Below are 18,160 nucleotides of genomic sequence, written 5' to 3'. Positions count from 1 at the left end.
AGCTTCCAAAGTTGGAAAACTTGAACGTAAATTTTTTAAAATATCAGTTTTTGGTGTGGCACATTCGCACTCACATAGGAAATAATTTGAATTATTGCGTTAATTGAATTTTTTGTTATTTTGAAATATAAAATCGGAGGAGCATGCCAAAATTTTAAAAACTTTTAAATTTTTTTTTTTTTTTTTTTTTTGCGGTTTTATATTTCAAACAACGACTTATACAAATATAATGAATGAATGAATAGAATAAGTTACAGAAATGTTACTTTTATCTAAACACATTTTGCCAAGGCACATCATGGATGATGCTTAAAATACGTCAAAATTATCACTATTTGAAATTTGTCTACGTGCTGTACAATTTAAAAAATTGTAGGCCTTGTTGGGCTACTTGTTCAAAAAGCATCACTCTATAAATATTTAATTCTTTTAATTTATTGTTTTTAATAACATTCCCTTATAAATCAAGCTCGTAGAACTCATATATTAACTTATTTTCTTAAGTTTTACTAATTCGCGATTTTGTTAAAAACTATAACCAACAACTTAAAAAAAATACTGACAAGAAATTTCTTATTATTTCTTATTTTAATATAAATCGTACGGTATTTATTTAATGATCTGAATTTGAAATACTTTCACAAATATATGCAATTTCCTTCAAATATAACATTTTTAAATATTTTTGATCTTTTTAACTTTTGAAATTAAAAAAAAAGAAAGAGAAAGAAAGATATTAATTTAATAAGTGTACATTTTGTATGGTTTACTATTTTGGTTTTTAATAATTTAAAAACTAAATTACATATGTATATGAATATAAATGCAAACTATTTACTAATTTAAAATGTAAAATCATCAACAAGATGTGGTTTTTCTAAATACAAATGTATATCACATTGTCCTTCAAACTCATTTTTATCGGGCCAATAGTTGTTATTAAATTCATTATTTAATTTATCAAAAAACTCTCGATCACTGTCTTTAACACTCTTATAAGAAACTTCAGAAATGAGATCATCTTCTTGGGGCAGCCGTTGATCGTCATCAATTATTTTATCCAAAAAAGAATCATCATATAAATTCATTTCGGACCAAATTTGTTGATCGCCTAAAAATAAATTGAAATTTTGAGTTAAAAATAATCGTTAAAAATTTGTTTATTATTTTCAGGGTGGACTTGGTTAATATTATGGCTACTTAGTCTAGGAAAATAAGGATGGGGTTTGATGTAAAATTTTAAATAGCATCAATACATAAGATGTAATAAATATACAGCGGGCGTCAAAAAGAAGTGTTGGAGTTTGTAATGTAGCATTGAAAATAGAAACGGTACACAGTATTACACTGGGGACATAAGCTGAGATTTCTTAAACTGCGTTATGTATTTATTTTTAAAAATTTGAATTGTAAATGGTATTCCCAATATCAAAATTTACTGCTTCCTCGGTTCTTTATGTTAAGGTGTGTTTTTTTCAACTCTTGGTTGACCATATGATCTCTGACGGCTGAATTGGAGCCACGACTTTCAAATTTTCTTTTATAAAAAGTTAGAAAAGTGAAAGAAATTGCTTACTAATTGAAATTGCATTACTAAATTATTTGAAAAGATTTCGAGCCGAAAAAGTTTTGAATCCGCTTATTGATTTTATTTAATTACCGTTAATACTTTTATTTTATGAAAAAAATTACAAAGAATATTCTTTCTGTTGTTTTAATATGATAAGGTGCATTTCATCTGAACTTACGTTACAGTAAACTAACTACAATTCAAACTGAATTTTAAATTTTGTTGGTATTATTTCACAAGTCCATCTATATACTTTGATATTTAAGACCCTTTTTAACCACCAAGAACAGATCGAATTGCAAATTAGCGAAATATTGCTCGAAATTTGGCCCAAATTGGTGGATTGTCCTAATTTATAAGGGGGTTCACAACTTTTTTTCTCAAAATCTTCTCAAAAACTAATTTTTTAGATAATTTAAACATTAGAAGACATTTCTTTTAATATCTGAAATTTGTATTTAAGTAAACTTGAAAGTCGGGCCTCTGATTCAGCTTTCAGGACCCATATGATCAATCAAGCTTCAAAAAAAAACAAATGTTAACATAAAAATTAAAGTAAAAAGTATACTTTTATATAAAGAATTTCATTGTAATACTGTGAATCGTTTCTATTATTTTTTCCAATGCCAAATTTTTTAAATACCAATAAAATACGATGAAGCAAAAAAAAACTTACAAACTCAATTCATCATAGGAAAGTAGACCTAAATAAATACCTTTTATTTAACATGCAAATCATCAAATTATAATAGGTTCTTTTTGAGAAAAAAATAAAGAATTCTACAATCTATAACTAAAAAAAATATGCATTTATGTGTAGTAGAATTAAAATTATGAAGTTTTAATTTATTTATGCATATATTCCAATGCTTTACCATTTTGCATTAAATGCCATGGTTGTATTTTTCAAACGGCTTACAGATTTTGCTACAAACCTTATTAATAACAACCTAAAAGAATAAAATTTTATTAATTTTAATTAGAGGGAAGGGTGTTCTTCACAAGTTATGCTATACGCACAATTGGGTCGAACGACGAATTTTTCGAAACGAATTTTCGTCGTCAGATATAGAACACACTAAATTATATGAAAATATGCACAATCAATGCGTATGACGAAATTCGTCGTCCGAACTGTGCGGTAGCCCGAATTTTCTGAAATTTGGCAGTTGTGATTACAGCTAATGACAATATTCGAAATTATATTCGAAAATTCGAAGTTATGTTCGAATAATTTTTTATGCTCTTAAAATAATCTCTGGGTCATAAAAACTAAAAACAAAATTTTCGAAAATTCCAACTTAGGTTCGAAAAAATTTTAAAACCATTAAAACCAGTACTGGTGGCTCAAATTGTCTGAAATTTGTCAGTTTGGAGTACACTCGATGACACTACAATGGTATGTTGGAATATTTAAAATTAAGTTCGAAAATTCGAAGTAATGTTCGAAAAATTTTTGAAGCTGTTAAATAAATCTCAAAATTGGGGATATTCACAAAAATATAATTTTAGTTCTTTTCGAGGCCAATTTCTTACATTTTCTAATTTCGAATAAATTTTAAAGCTTTTAAAATTATCTCAAAATCATGAAGATTCACAAAAATATCATTTTATACACATGAAATTCATTTTCGAAATATATAGGTCAGCGTTACCGTCGCGTGACTAAAGTCGCAATTTGACCCTTTTTCACGTGCCTTGGCTGTTACCCCTGTTAAAATGAACTAAATTTGCGCTTCTAGCCACTTTTTATCAGTTTTTGAATGAAACACATTTTGATTTTTAAAAACACACCACCAAAAAGATTGGGGATTCTTTTTGTCATTCCGTTTGTAACACATCGAAATATAGGTCATAGATACACAAAAGTATATATATTCTGAATCTTTTTTGATTTCAAATACGATCTAGCCATGTCCGTCTGTTTGTTGAAAGGATGATAGAGACCGAAGGAAAGGACTTAGACTGTTCATTCCCCGACAGCCGGTTCTACGTACCGGAATGAACCGAAATTTTTCGGCCAAGGGCTGTCAACCTCAGCAACAACTACACATTTTTACCAACGGAGCAGCATCTTCCGGCATTGCTGCTCCGTATCCTATTGGTCCGTGCCGGAATCGAATTAAATCCCGGACCATGGTTCTGTACAGTTTGCCAGAACCGGTTGCACCATATGTCCACCCAATTAAGGTGCAACACTTGTTTGGGCTGGTGTCACCTCAGAAACTGCTCTGGACTAAATCATCATCGGGAGTGGTCGGAGACTTTTGTCGCCCCATGCTGCCAACAACAGCGACGAAATTCATTGGCAGCATCGACATCGTCATCGTCGTCATCTTACGCCACAGATCGGGGGAAACTGACCTAGAGCTCTATAATGTCTACATTCCGCCAGTAGCCAGTTGTCCATCAGGCTACCGTCCTGACATTAGGACATTATTAGACGGCGATATGCGTCTAGTCCTTGGGGACTTTAACGCGCATCATCAGCTCTGGCACTCTAGTCTAGGGGAAGACCAGAGAGGCGCGTCACTGGCGGAACAAATTGATGAATCCACCTTCTGCACAATAAATGATGATGCCCCCACACGGATTATGGGTAACTGCGCCAGCTCTCCAGACATCACAATAGCGAGCTCTGGTCTGATAAACTACGCAACGTGGAGAGCAGTAGTTTCTCTAGCCTCAGACCACTTACCCATAATCATTTGTCTGGATCGACCCAATGACTTTATCGTCTCTGAACGCCGTCTCTACATAAACCAAAAGAAAGCAGACTGGCCCGGCTTCAGAGAATTCACTGATCGCATCTTCAATGATCTTCCAGCTCCTAGCAACGTACACCAAGCAGAGAGCAAGTTCCGCGAAACCATCATCGCAGCAGTAGCCCGCTTTATTCCTGCTGGTCGACTATCCTTAGTGCGACCGCACTTCCCAGCAGAGGCAGCGAGACTAGCAGATGAGCGCGATGACCTCCGAATTATCAACCCCGACGACCCACGTATTGTCCAGCTGAATCATGATATCAGCAGGTTGGTAAATGAGGACAAGCGGAATAAATGGTTAGATCATTTGAAGAACTGCAACTTGAGCTCAGGTGTTACTAAGTTGTGGTCTACGGTTCGGTCTCTCTCCAACCCGACGAAGAAGGATGACAGGGTCGCGATTAAGTTTGCAGATACCACAATTTCCGACCCTGAACGGTGCTCGCGTGCATTTTGCCGACTTTTTATTGAGCACCCAGAGAGAGATAAGGCGAAACGAAGTGTTGTTCGCAAACTTCACAACCTTCCAGTCTCGAACATTCCACAACCTTTCACCCCGTCTGAAGTGGCAGTGGCCATCAACGCAGCCAAACCATCTAAGGCGATTGGCCCCGACGGCATATCCATGCTGATGCTGAAACACCTTGGTGAACGGGGAGTCGAGTACTTGACAATGGTTTTTAACCTGTCAATGAGCAGCCTGATAATACCCGATGCCTGGAAAAAGGGTAGAGTCATCCCGATACTGAAACCAGGGAAGAACGCGACAGAGGGTCAATCCTACAGGCCGATTTCCCTCCTGTCACCAGTCGCGAAGACTCTTGAGGCGCTCCTCCTCCCCCTGCTGTCCTGCCATCTTACAGCAGTTCGCCACCAGCATGGATTCCGTAAGATGCAGCACCACCACCAAGCATTAACCGCCATAACCACTCAGATCTCACAAGGCTTAAACCAGCAGAGGCCTTGTGAAAGGACAATCCTAGTGGCGCTAGATTTATCGAAAGCCTTCGATACAGTCAGCCATGCCACACTCTTCCAGGACATCCTGCAGTCCACCATGCCCAACAACTTGAAGAGATGGATTGTAAATTATCTGAGTGGCCGTCAGTCGTTCGTTGAGTTTAGAGACAAACGTTCCAAAACCCGTAGAGTTAAACAGGGAGTACCACAGGGCGGTGTCTTATCCCCCCTATTGATTAATTTCTACCTCTCTAAACTCCCCACACCTCCGCAAGGTGTGGAAGTGATATCATATGCGGACGACTGTACCATTATGGCGACGGGCCAAAACGTTGATGAGCTATGCGATCGAGTGAATGGTTATCTCGGAGAAATACACAACTTCTTCACTGGACGTAACCTGAAACTATCACCAGCGAAATCTTCAGCTACACTTTTCACCACCTGGACGAAGGGGGTAAACTTGAATTTAGGCGTCGTAGTCGATGGAAACCAAATTCCGACTGTGAACCATCCAAAGATTTTGGGGGTCACCTTTGACAGCCTGTTTACTTCCTCAGCTCATGCCACTGCAATTACGCACAAATTGCGAAGTAGAAACAAGGTCCTCAAAGCGCTAGCCGGCAGCACCTGGGGAATGGACAAAGAAACCTTGTTGGCTACCTATAAAACTATTGGCCGGTCAGTGGTCAATTATGCTGCTCCAGTGTGGTCTCCATCGCTGAGTGATACCCAGTGGAGAAATATTCAAAGCTGCCAAAATGCCGCCCTAAGGACTGTAACGGGCTGCATGCAAATAACCTCAGAACACCATCTACATGAGGAAACGAAGGTTCTCCCAGTCAAGGAACATAATGTCATGCTGACTAAACAGTTCCTCCTGGGATGTCACCGGAGGAGTCATCCCAACTTTAACATCACACAGTTGGATGCTCCCCCGAGGCATGTCAGGAAGGACCTTCGTGTATACGAAGAGAGCATACGTAGTTATGTTCAGGATCCCTTAGATCGGACTTCGTATACAGCAGCTTTGAACGACATTCATAGAGACGCCATCAATACCGCGGTTTCAGGTTACCGCATGAATGTCGTTCTTGGAGGTCGCCCACCGCCCATAGCAGAAATAGAGAAGAACCTGCCGCGGAAAACAAGAGTTGCTCTGGCACAACTGAGATCGGGATGGAGCAACAGGCTCAACGCCTACTGGTCCCGCATAGACCGTGCCGTCCCCAATATATGCCCATCTTGTGGACAGGGTCCCCATGATACCCACCACATATTCAACTGTCCAGCCCACCCTACTTCACTTAGCCCAATGGATTTATGGACTAACCCCATTGAAGTAGCCCAATTTCTTGGCTTGGACCTAAATACAGAACCCCCGGATTAAAATTGTATAGTTTAAGCTGTTACAACAACAACTTAGACTGTTGTAATTTTACTCAAATATTTAGTATATTTACGATTTGTGTAATGGTCAATATTAGTCAAGCCCAATGGTTATATTTCACCGTAATGATAGATTGGCAGTTTTAACATATTTTTATCCCGCAGAATATCTAACTGTTAAACGATAACAGGTGGTTGAGTAACTGGCCATTAACTAGTTTTATACAAATTGAAATCCTTTTTCAAAAATGTATAAGGATATATAAAGTTCGCTTTAGAAAATTACTTTAACGCTAAATATTGCCTTGAAAAACTTATTTATACATATGCATCATTCTTTAAAAATTTATAATCCCCAGAAAAACAAGTACAGCAATCGAATTTGATAAAAAACTTATTTTATATTAACCGAAATTTATATTAACTAAGTTTTTATAAGAATCGGTCCATAATTGACCCTTCTCCATGTAGAATCATTAACTTCTATAGAATGCGAAAAGTGCATGCCAAATATATAAAGATCTGGATATAATTGAACCATACAAAATAAAACAAGTAAGAGTGCTATATTCGGCTGTGCCGAATCTTATATACCCTTCACCATAGTGTATTTTAAACATCTTTTACAAATTTTTAATTTTTTTTTTGACTACATTATTATTACATCAAAAGCTAAACAAAAAGAACAACAACAACGCTAAACGAAATAAAACACAAAATACACTAGGCATCTAAACCATCAGACATCTAAACATACATAACAAAAAACACAAAAACAAAAACAAAAATAACAACGCAATGGCGCCAACAGCATCCAAACCAAGGGTGCCCAAGCCCTATGCGCTTGGTACTCTTTTGTTTTTGTAAATGCGCTTAGCTATAGACAGTGTGTTTTCTATACACTTATATGCGCTTAACATTAGCAATACGTTGTTGTTGTTCTTAACACTACACAAGTAAGAGTAAAACAACAACACTTTCGTATTCATTGCCTTTAAACATTGACGAAACGTAGATTTTGTTTTTGTTTATCGTAAAAAAATTGTTTTAAAAAGCACTGGGAAAAAATTTGTGTTAGTTTTAAATTTCAAACTTACATTATTCACATAAAAATTATTGTACAATAACTCACAATCTACTCTCATATAATTGAAAACGTTTTAAATACTTTTTTTATTCATTAAAAAATATATTTGCAAAACAAAAGGGAAAATTATTTTATTTTAACAAAAAATGCAAATCATATTTTCTGCTGTGTATTTTTTTGTATATTTGGATTCCAAACATACAAAAAAATACACAGCTGAATAAAACCAAATACATCTTACACACATTTTTTGATGAAATTTTCAGAGATTGTCTCGTATTTTTGCTCATATCTCCGTTATTTACCGACCGATTTTGCTGATTTTAAATAGCGATCTTCTCGAAAGCATGTCTAATAGAATTATTGAAGATTCGGATCTCGCCGATATCTGGGGTCCTCTAAAAACTGATTTCAACAGATAGACAGACGGACATGGCTTAATCGACTCCGCCATCTATAAGGATCCAGAATATATATACTTTATAGGGTCGGAAAATTATATTATAGAAAAAATAATATAAAAATGTAAGGAACCAAAATCTTTCTCCCAAATTTTATGATAATCTGTTTATAATTGACACTAGACTAGCCAAGCGCAGAAAGAGAAACTGTGAGAAAATACCAAAAAACACTAAGAAAAAATATTTCCTAATTACGCTTGCTATGATCATGTTTTATAATAAGTAAAATGGTAAGGATAAAACATATCCAAAGAAAAGAAAAATGTTTATTTCTTCACAAAGATTAGAGTTTTTAATATAAAATGTTTAAAAAAAGTATTAAAAATATCGTTATGTATTTTTATTATTATGCATTCCTGAAAAGTTTTTGGAGTGTATGAGTTTTTTGCAAGTTATTCTCTTGTTTGCAAATGGTGTTATTGTTTTTACATATTTTGTTTGCAATATCTGAAACAAAGCGATATCAACCTACTTTGTTGAATGCTGTCAAGCAACTAAAGATAATTTTTGTAATTTTATTTAAAGATCTTCTTTAAAAATATGTGACTATTTAAAAGAATTGTCAATTTATCATAAAATAAATTTATCACATTTTATAAACATTAGTATAACATTTTTAAAAATTGTTGATATTCTATCAGCTGTTACACGATGCCCCAAATATTTAACTTCCTTCTGAAACAATGCACACTTCTTTACACTAAGTTTAAGTCCAGCCGCTGATATTCTTTTAAAGACTTCTTTAAGGTTCTTCAGGTGTTCTCAAAATTCTTCCCCATTACAATTATGTCGTCGAGGTACACCAAGCATGTCTTCCCATTAAGCCCTTTTAATACCTGTTCCATTGAGCGCTCGAATGTTGCTGGAGCATTGCAGAATCCAAATGGCATTACATTAAACTGCCATAGTCTATCACTAGCACTAAACGCTGTCTTTTCTTTATCTTTGTCTGCAATCTCTACTTGCCAATATCCACTTTGCAAGTCCATTGTGGAGAACCATTTTGTTCCAGCTAGCGTGTCCAGAGTATCATCAATTCTAGGTAGCGGATAGCTGTCTTTCTTGGTGACATCATCCAGCTTTCTGTAATCGACACCGAATCTTGTGCTGCCATCTTTTTTCTTAACTAAAACCACAGGCGAGCTCCAAGGACTAGAAGATGGTTCGATTAAGCCGTTCCGCTCCATTTCGTTCACCAACTCCTTCACTTCGTTTTGCTAAAGGAATACTTCTGCCTCTGCTGAAGCACATTCACCTAGTTCGGAATATGGCTTGATGAATATTTCATTGCTGGACAATTTAAGCACTCTTACAGCAACTATTTTGCTTTTACCGGGTTTGACAAGTGCTTTAGCTGTTATAATATCACCTTTTATTTCTGCTGGTTCTACTACCCACAGACTGTTGTCTTCACAATCTCCCTCAAGATGGGACCACACCAAAACTTCAGACTGTGGAGGCAATTTTTGATGTTCAACATCAACTAATTTTTTTACTTGGGCCTTGCTCTCATATCCAACATCAAGAGGTATTTCAACATTTCGCTAAAGTTCAAGAAACTTCTAAAGCAAACAACGAGAAACTTCTGGAAAACAACGAGAAACTTCTTGCTGAGTTTAAAACTGAAGTTAAAGAAACTTCTAAGGTTAACTACGAGAAACTTCTTGCTAAAATTGAAGAAACTCCTAAACTTTTAGCAATATCAAGAAGGAGCGGTACGAATTATTCCAGAAACCTCTAGTAGAATAAAGTTTTGATGACACTACAACTTTCAATGTGTTCAAGTTCCAGTTTGATACAGTTGCCACGAGAAACATGTGGAACAATGAAGAAAAAGCTATAGAGCTGATCTTGGCCTTAAAAGATAATGCTTCAGTAGTTCATGAAAGCGTACCAGTGAGCAGCAGAAATAATAACGATGATATAATGGAGGCACTACAACGCAAGTACGGTGGAGAACATAAAAAGGAATTATACCGAATGGAATTGCGTGGTGGAGTGCAGAAGGCCAATGAGACACTACAAGACTTTGCATTGGAAATCGAGCGCTTGTTACAGCTTACTTATCCAGGAGAACACCACCAATTTTTAGACATATTGAACGGAGTTGCCACTATTTTAAATTCTTATTGCAAATTGAAAAAAGTTGCCACACAACATTGTGCAAATATTAAAATAGTGAAAACTACTATAAATGTTCGTTTTCTGAAGAAAAATCGTATATAGAGACAGGTTTCTATATAACAGACTATTATACAGAGATTTTTTAATATAATAAACGCTTATAAATTCAATTTCTGAAGAAAAAGGTAAATTGAGCAGACAATTTAGCCGCCGCCGACATAAAATGGTTGCGCCGCCGTCGATCATTTTGCATATATTTTGTTTAAGTTCAAATCGATTTTTTGCGGTATTTTTCCTCTAAGTGTAAATCCTTATGATTTACTACTTTAGTTTACATTTTTGATGGAAAACTATTATTAATTCAACGAGTTAACCGCTAACTGTATTTAAACTTTGTAAGCCTCCTTAGAAATAAGTGGTTGTTTATCACTCGACATATAGAAGCCTTAAAGAGTACTTCTTGTGTGCATACTTTCTTAAGGTAAATTGTCAAATAAAAGAAGACAAATCTTTTGCTTTCATAATACTAATAATTCTTTGTGTTTTATTCTTTTTGTACATTTACACTGAACCATATCGTATTGAAGCCGAATATATATATGAATACATAATAACGGGTCACCACTATGATGTAACATTTTGGAATACAATTATTATTTCGTTAATGTGAAGGAAAAAAGTACAAAAAAGGAAACGTGAAATTTGTTTTTATTCAAACACAATGAACCAATTTGAATACCAATTTTAGAATTAGAAACATTAAATATGGTATTATTTGAACCCCTTTAACTTTAAAAAATTAAATGTTAGCATGTATGTAGAGTCCGTAGAAATATGAAATTATGTGAGAACCTATGAAAGGGACTTTTACGTTATTTTAAAGGTACTTTTAAAAATGTTTATAATGTAGAGGAACTGACAACCATGCCAGTTCCACAGTAATCCAAAAATCGGAATTGTTGGTTGGTTTTATTTCAGATATCTTTCTCTTTACATTGGTATAAAAATTCTCGATAAACATTTCATCGGGACTTTTTGGCAGGTCTCTCAATTACAGTGGCACTATTGTCCGGAATCCAGTTTTTTACTTTTTTCGAGTGTTATGTAGGCCCTTAATATATTCCGATCATGATATGTGTAATGCTACATCTTAGACCGGAAAGCGTCAAAATAAAGTATTACTAAAAAAAAGCAATATTTTTGGAATATCTTTTGAGTTTTAAGGACTTTTTATATAAGATCAAAAACCCTTTCTAAAAAATAAAATAATTTTGGACCTGTCTGATCAATAGCAATGTCACTATTTTCAACTGTGTTATCTAAATGGATTTTAACATACTCTTACATTTTTATTACATCCTTGTTTTAAAGAATAGTACTTTTTTGAACAGTAAACATTTAAAATGTGTTCTTATAGTCACCTGTATATAGATTCATTATTTTTAGCAGATAAATTTTTTTAATATTTTTTCCAGTTCCAACAAAATTGGAGTAACTTTAATTTATCGCACTATGGGTCTAATCATTTAACGAAAATTAGCGGTTAGTCCATCAAATTCGATTTAAATTCGTAATATGTATATGATAATTTAGTAATCATTTTATTTGAACATCCCACAATATTTTTTATCGGGATTATGTTTTCCCTCTAGAAATCAGTTTTTTAATAGTTTCGTATATTTCTCCATTGCGGTACGTGAAATAGCTTATAATTTTAAATCAAATGATATAATTCATAAAAGTCGAATTTAATAAATTATAATACACAAAGCAGCTTATCTATTTTAATGGGTTTTAATTATATTATACACTATTTTTTTTTTTGTAAAAATTAATTTATTAGTGCTATTATTTTGACAGGTCCTAATTGCAGTACATAAGCGTTTTGGCATATTTTTTATAAATTCACTTATTACTTTTGCAATTTTTTTACTTTATAAGACTTTAAACTTCTAGTAATTATACTACAAAATTATGGATAAAAATATTGACGTGGTGCTATTATTTTGACGGTAACTGTATGTATGTTTTTTTTATTAAAAAGTACATAATTAATCAGAGTTCCAAATATTCTTTCATTTATTACTTATGTAATTGAAAAATATGATTTTTGTTGTGTAATCATCTACTCATGTAAGAAAATACATAATGGGGTTTCCTTTGTTTATCCTACTTTGTTTAATGCTGTCAAGCAACTAAATGGAATGTACAGTGTCTCTCATAAGTATTCGAATTTAGGTATAATATGAAAAGAAACCAAATTTAATAACATATTTTGTATGCAAAATTAATAAATTAATTTGTTAAATTCTTTAGACAGTCCTTAGCTTTAATATCACGCTTTTTAAAACTTTAAAAATTCACATTTACTAAAATTAATTAATTTGGGTACAAATGTCCCAAAATTGTGGACCAAATGGTCCAAAAAAATTTCCATTCGGTTGATAGTTACCCCTTAAAACAATTTTTAGTAAAAAACATTCGATTCTAATTTTTGTGTTTCGTATAATATAGTCAAATTTGAAATACAGAAAAAATTCGTATACTATACTTGAGTTTTTTGTTTATTGGAAAGAAATAAACTGTTTTTATTTATTTACAGTGTCTCTCATAAGTATTCGAATTTAGGTATAATATGAAAAGAAACCAAATTTAATAACATATTTTGTATGCAAAATTTGTTAAATTCACTAGACAGTCCTTAGCTTTGATATCACGCTTTTTAAAACTTTAAAAATTCACATTTACTTAAATTAATTTAGCTTTATTTAAAAAAATATACGAAACACAAAACTTAGAATCGGTTTTTTTGCTAAAAATTGTTTTAAGGGGTATTTATCAATCGAATCGATATAATTTTGGACCATTTGGTCCACAATTTTGGGTTATTTGTACCATGTTTTTATGTAATATCATTTGTTGGCAACCCCAAATAAGCAACTTCTATGTTCTTTGTACTAAAATTATAACTGTCGTTTTTATATTGTCTTATATACATACTTTTATATTGTCATACATACATAATTTGCCGCTATTACATTTTGTTATGTTTATTGTACACTGTTAAGTCGTCTAGTAAACATCACACAGTCATATACGCGGTAACTATTTTAAATTGATTTGTTATTTGTTTTATTATTAATTAATGTTTTTAAATAAAGGTTAACTTTGGGTTAGAATTAAACTCCATTGTTTCACTCAACCACCTGACAATCATAACAATTGGCGACGAGGATTTTAATCATAAAAAAATTGCAACGACATTGCAATATAAAAAAACACCATCGTTTATTTTTTTTTTTTTTTTGTGAGTGAAATTAATAAACACCATGACTTCTTTGGAACAAGTAGTTGGACAACTCCTAGCGCGTCAACAAGAGGCTATGGAAAAACAACACCAACTAATGGAAAGACTGATTATTGATACACAAGGATCAACGGCAAATAATGTAAGTGGGTCAACAACACCTTCTGCAAGTGTAACTGCCTCAGAAGCCTTGATGGACATTTTATCGAAAAATATACGTGAGTTTACCTACGAACCTGAAGAAAACCAGATTTTCGGCACTTGGTACGAGCGCTATGAAGATGTTTTCCAGGTTGATGCAGATCAACTTGATGATGCTGCAAAAGTGAGGTTATTGTTGAGAAAGGTTAGTAATGGCGTTTTTAACAAATACAAAGACTATTTACTTCCAAAACAACCTCGTGACGTCACATTCCAACAAACAGTGGACATCTTAAATGAAATTTAGGAATGAAATTGGACACTGCACTCATTTTAAAGTTCTCCTACAACTTAAACCACAAGCTGTTCCTGTTTTTCGTCCTAAAAGGCAAGTAGCGTATGCAGCAAAAGATCAACTAGACAGTGAAATTCAAAAACTTGAACGGGAAGGTATCATTTCACCAATAAATTTTTCTGAATGGGCTGCACCCATTGTGGTGGTGAAAAATGCTTCTGGTAATCTACGTATTTGTGGGGATTACTCCACTGGACTAAATGATCAGCTAGAACCTCACACGTTTCCACTACCTCTTCCAGATGAAATTTTTATAAATTTTAACAAATGTTCAATATTTTCAATAATTGATTTAAATAATGCCTACATGCAAATAGAAGTCGACGATGACACGAAAAAACTACTAGTTATTAACACTCATCGTGGCTTGTACACTTTTAATTGGCTTGCCCCAGGGGTGAGATCGGCTCCTGGTGCTTTTCAACAGTGTATGGAATCAATTATTTCTGGTATCAAAGGCGTTTTTCCTTATCTGGACGATGTTATTGTAGCTACACCAACACGCGAAGAAAATATAGCAGCTGTAAAACAGGTATTTGAACGTTTAAAAAAATACAACATTACAGTGAATTTTGAAAAATGCAAATTTTTTAAAACTTCGTGTACATACCTTGGTTACCATTTCGACAAAAAAATCGTTTATCCAGATAAAAATAAAATAAAAAAATTTTACAATTTTCGCCTCCTAAGAATATTAGTGAATTGCGGTCTTTTCTAGGAGCAATTAACTACTACGGAAAATTTCTACATGAAATGAGAAAGCTAAGAGATCCTTTGGACAATTTACTCAAGAAAAACACAGCATGGAATTGGTCATCATCATGTCAACGCAGTTTTGAGCGGTTTAAACAGCTTCTGTCAACTGATTTGTTGCTTACTCACTTTGATCCAAAGCTTCCTATCAAAGTAGCAGCTGACGCCTCAAACGTTGGACTGGGTGCATACATCTGTCATGTTTTTCCTGATGGCAGCGAAAAAGCAAAAAAGAGAAAAATTACTCTCAAATTGAAAAGGAAGGATTGGCGCTGGTTTTCGCTGTAATTAAATTCCATAAATATTTATTTGGTAGAAAATTTATTCTTCAAACGGATCACAAGCTTTCCTGCTTTCAATTTTTGGAAATAAAAAAGGAATTCCGGCACATTCTGCAAACCGTCTCCAGCGATGGGCTCTTACACTCATGTCATACGATTTTACTTTGCAATACATTTCAACACATGAATTCGGAGCAACTGATATTTTATCTCGTCTAATTTCCAATGTACCAAAACCAAACGAAGACACTATCATCGCTTGTATTCAATTGGAAGATGACATTAAAAAGTTAATTAACGATATCACAAATGCCTTGCCGGTAACATTCAACATGATTTGTGCTGCAACTTAAAAGGATTCAAATCTCCAAGATCGTATAAAATTCTTACAAACTGGTAAGTGGCCAAATGAAAAATCTTCTGATATTCAGTGTTATTTTTCGAGAAAACAAGATTTAAGTATTGTTGATGATTGTGTTATGTACGGGGAGCGTATTATAATACCCAGCTGTTTTAGAAAACGCATTCTAAAAGAATTTCACAAAGGTCATCATGGTATCGAGAGGACAAAGGCACTGGCTCGCAGCTATGTTTATTGGCCCCATATGGATGATGAAATTAAAAGGTATGTACAGAATTGTGCCAAATGCTCTTCAGTAGCAAAATCGTTACCAAAAACTTCACTTTATTCATGGCCATTAACAATACAACCTATGGAAAGAGTTCATATAGTCCTGTTGATAATTTTTATTATTTCGTAATAGTAGATTCATTTTCGAAGTGGCCACAAATTTATCAAATTAAATCGATTTCTTCATATTCAATTATAAATTGTATGTGCGATTTTACTTCATTGTTTGGAAACCCTGAATTAATAGTGAGTGATAATGGAACTCGAAGGAACGGGCACTTCTAGTGAAAATCTGCAAACATTTTTAAAATGTTATCGTTCTTCACCAAATCCTAGCTCTGATGGCAAATCGCCTTCTGAATTGTTCGTGGGGAGAAAAATAAGGATTAATCTTGATCTACTTAAAAAACCAACAGAATCCCAATTACAACGAAACGAGAAAATGGAAGAACAATATAACAAACGTAATGGTGCTAAAGAGCGGATATACAATATTGGTCAGAAAGTTCACGCAAAATTATACAAATTAAATAAATCTGAATGGTTCCCAGGTATTATCAAACGAAAACTCGGAAATGTCAATTACGAAGTCGAAATCGAAAACATTCCTGAATTTCGTGCAGTTAGGTCTCATACAAACCAACTAAGACCTCCTTATTCTGAATCTGAGAACATAGCAGCTAATGATGTTTTATTTGATTATTTCAATTTAACAGCTCAACAGACTCCTCCTAGAGATCAAAATATGAGAGACAATGAGATTGAATATGTACCACTCACTGATGGACAGACTACATCTACAGATAAATTGCAACCTGTTCAAGATCCACTTCTAGTTACTTCACTATCTGGTTCAACAAACGTGAATAGTCAACCGACAACTTTAGAAAAGTTAACGTCAACATTAGAAGAAGGTGCATCGACTAGTAATTCAACAACAGATCCTGTAATTCAAACAGATGAAGCTTCCCCAGCTCTTCGAAGGTCCAATCGTAGGAAGCGTCCTCCTGTATGGACTCCAGATTATCATCTTCTTAAAAGAAAGAGAGATGTTGGCAACCCCAAATAAGCAACTTCTATGTTCTTTGTACTAAAATTATAACTGTCGTTTTTATATTGTCTTATATACATACTTTTATATTGTCATACATACATAGTTTGCCGCTATTACATTTTGTTATGTTTATTGTACATTGTTAAGTCGTCTAGTAAACATCACACAGTCATATACGCGGTAACTATTTTAAATTGATTTGTTATTTGTTTTATTATTAATTAATGTTTTTAAATAAAGGTTAACTTTGGGTTAGAATTAAACTCCATTGTTTCACTCAACCACCTGACAATCATAACATCATTAAAATGGAGGTTTTTGGCAATATTTGTATTTTTTCTCCTTTTTTCTCAAAATTTGTTATTGGGATTTAATATACCCCTTGGGGTATTTAAAAATAATATTTTTTATTACAATAATCTGTATTTAAACGTTCCAAGATATATTATTGGAATCATTCTTCTATTGCTAATTCAATTTATTGGAACTCAAGTCCATTTTTATAATACTAGGGTCAAAAATTTTCGTGGAAACCTGTCTTCTATATAATGTTTTAGATATCAGCTGTTATACATTTTAAGTTTTCAATATATTGTGGAAGTTTATAAATCCAAAGCATGCCTCGCAGAAACGCCATTCAATATAGTGGAATCATTCTTTTTATAACCAATGGCCTCTAGGCTGAATGTCACCATATCATTATGGTCTAACTCAAAAATATTGATATCTGTTTAAATATTATATACTATGATCAAAATAAGCCAAAAATTTTTTACATACAGTGTTGTTGTAATGGGCAACATAATCGTGAATGTTGTGAGTAGTAAAAACTAAAATCTACTGTATAGGATGACGTTTTGTTAAGGCATGTTTTGGAGTTCTACACCGCTACGATGGCTTGAAAATTTAAAATATATTAATGCTAATATTTACAATTACGAAAAGGGACTTAAGATTCAGATAATTCAATTAGAAACAGAACAACGATACCAAAAATATATCATGGAATGTTTAAAAACAAATCCTTATAAAAAAGATTATTATTTTTAGATACCTGAAAGAATCTATTCAATCCCAATATTAAATTTTGGTTTTATCTCTGGAAAAAGAGAAAAAAATGGCAAATATGGTCAAAAATCGTAATTTTAATGATATTATATGAAAATATGGTACAAATCATAGAAAAATAAATAGAAGTGTTACTGAGAGTAAGAAATATTACTCTCTCACATGTACAGGTTCTGTGTGAATTTAATACAATTGTATGAGTATTTTTATTTTT

General features: G+C 33.5%; 1 protein-coding gene and 1 long non-coding RNA gene across 2 annotated transcripts in view; one reads left to right on the top strand and one right to left on the bottom strand.

The window, feature by feature from the left end:
* Positions 1 to 569: 569 nt before the first annotated feature.
* LOC111687636 overlaps positions 570 to 18,160 on the bottom strand; it is a 26,254-nt gene continuing 8,663 nt past the window's right edge. The window contains exon 3 of the mRNA XM_023450090.2: positions 570 to 1,111. Coding sequence (XP_023305858.2) covers positions 843 to 1,111 — 269 coding nt within the window. The 3' untranslated portion in view covers positions 570 to 842. The remainder of the gene's footprint in view (positions 1,112 to 18,160) is intronic.
* The window catches only part of LOC124420028, a 22,659-nt gene continuing 14,998 nt past the window's right edge, over positions 10,500 to 18,160 (top strand). The window contains exons 1-2 of the long non-coding RNA XR_006940987.1: positions 10,500 to 10,837; positions 10,944 to 11,124. This is a non-coding gene — a long non-coding RNA (uncharacterized LOC124420028). The remainder of the gene's footprint in view (positions 10,838 to 10,943; positions 11,125 to 18,160) is intronic.

This window comes from Lucilia cuprina, chromosome 2 (assembly GCF_022045245.1).
Source record: "Lucilia cuprina isolate Lc7/37 chromosome 2, ASM2204524v1, whole genome shotgun sequence".
Taxonomy (NCBI): domain Eukaryota; kingdom Metazoa; phylum Arthropoda; class Insecta; order Diptera; family Calliphoridae; genus Lucilia; species Lucilia cuprina.
This window is presented reverse-complemented; position numbering and strand designations above follow the sequence as displayed.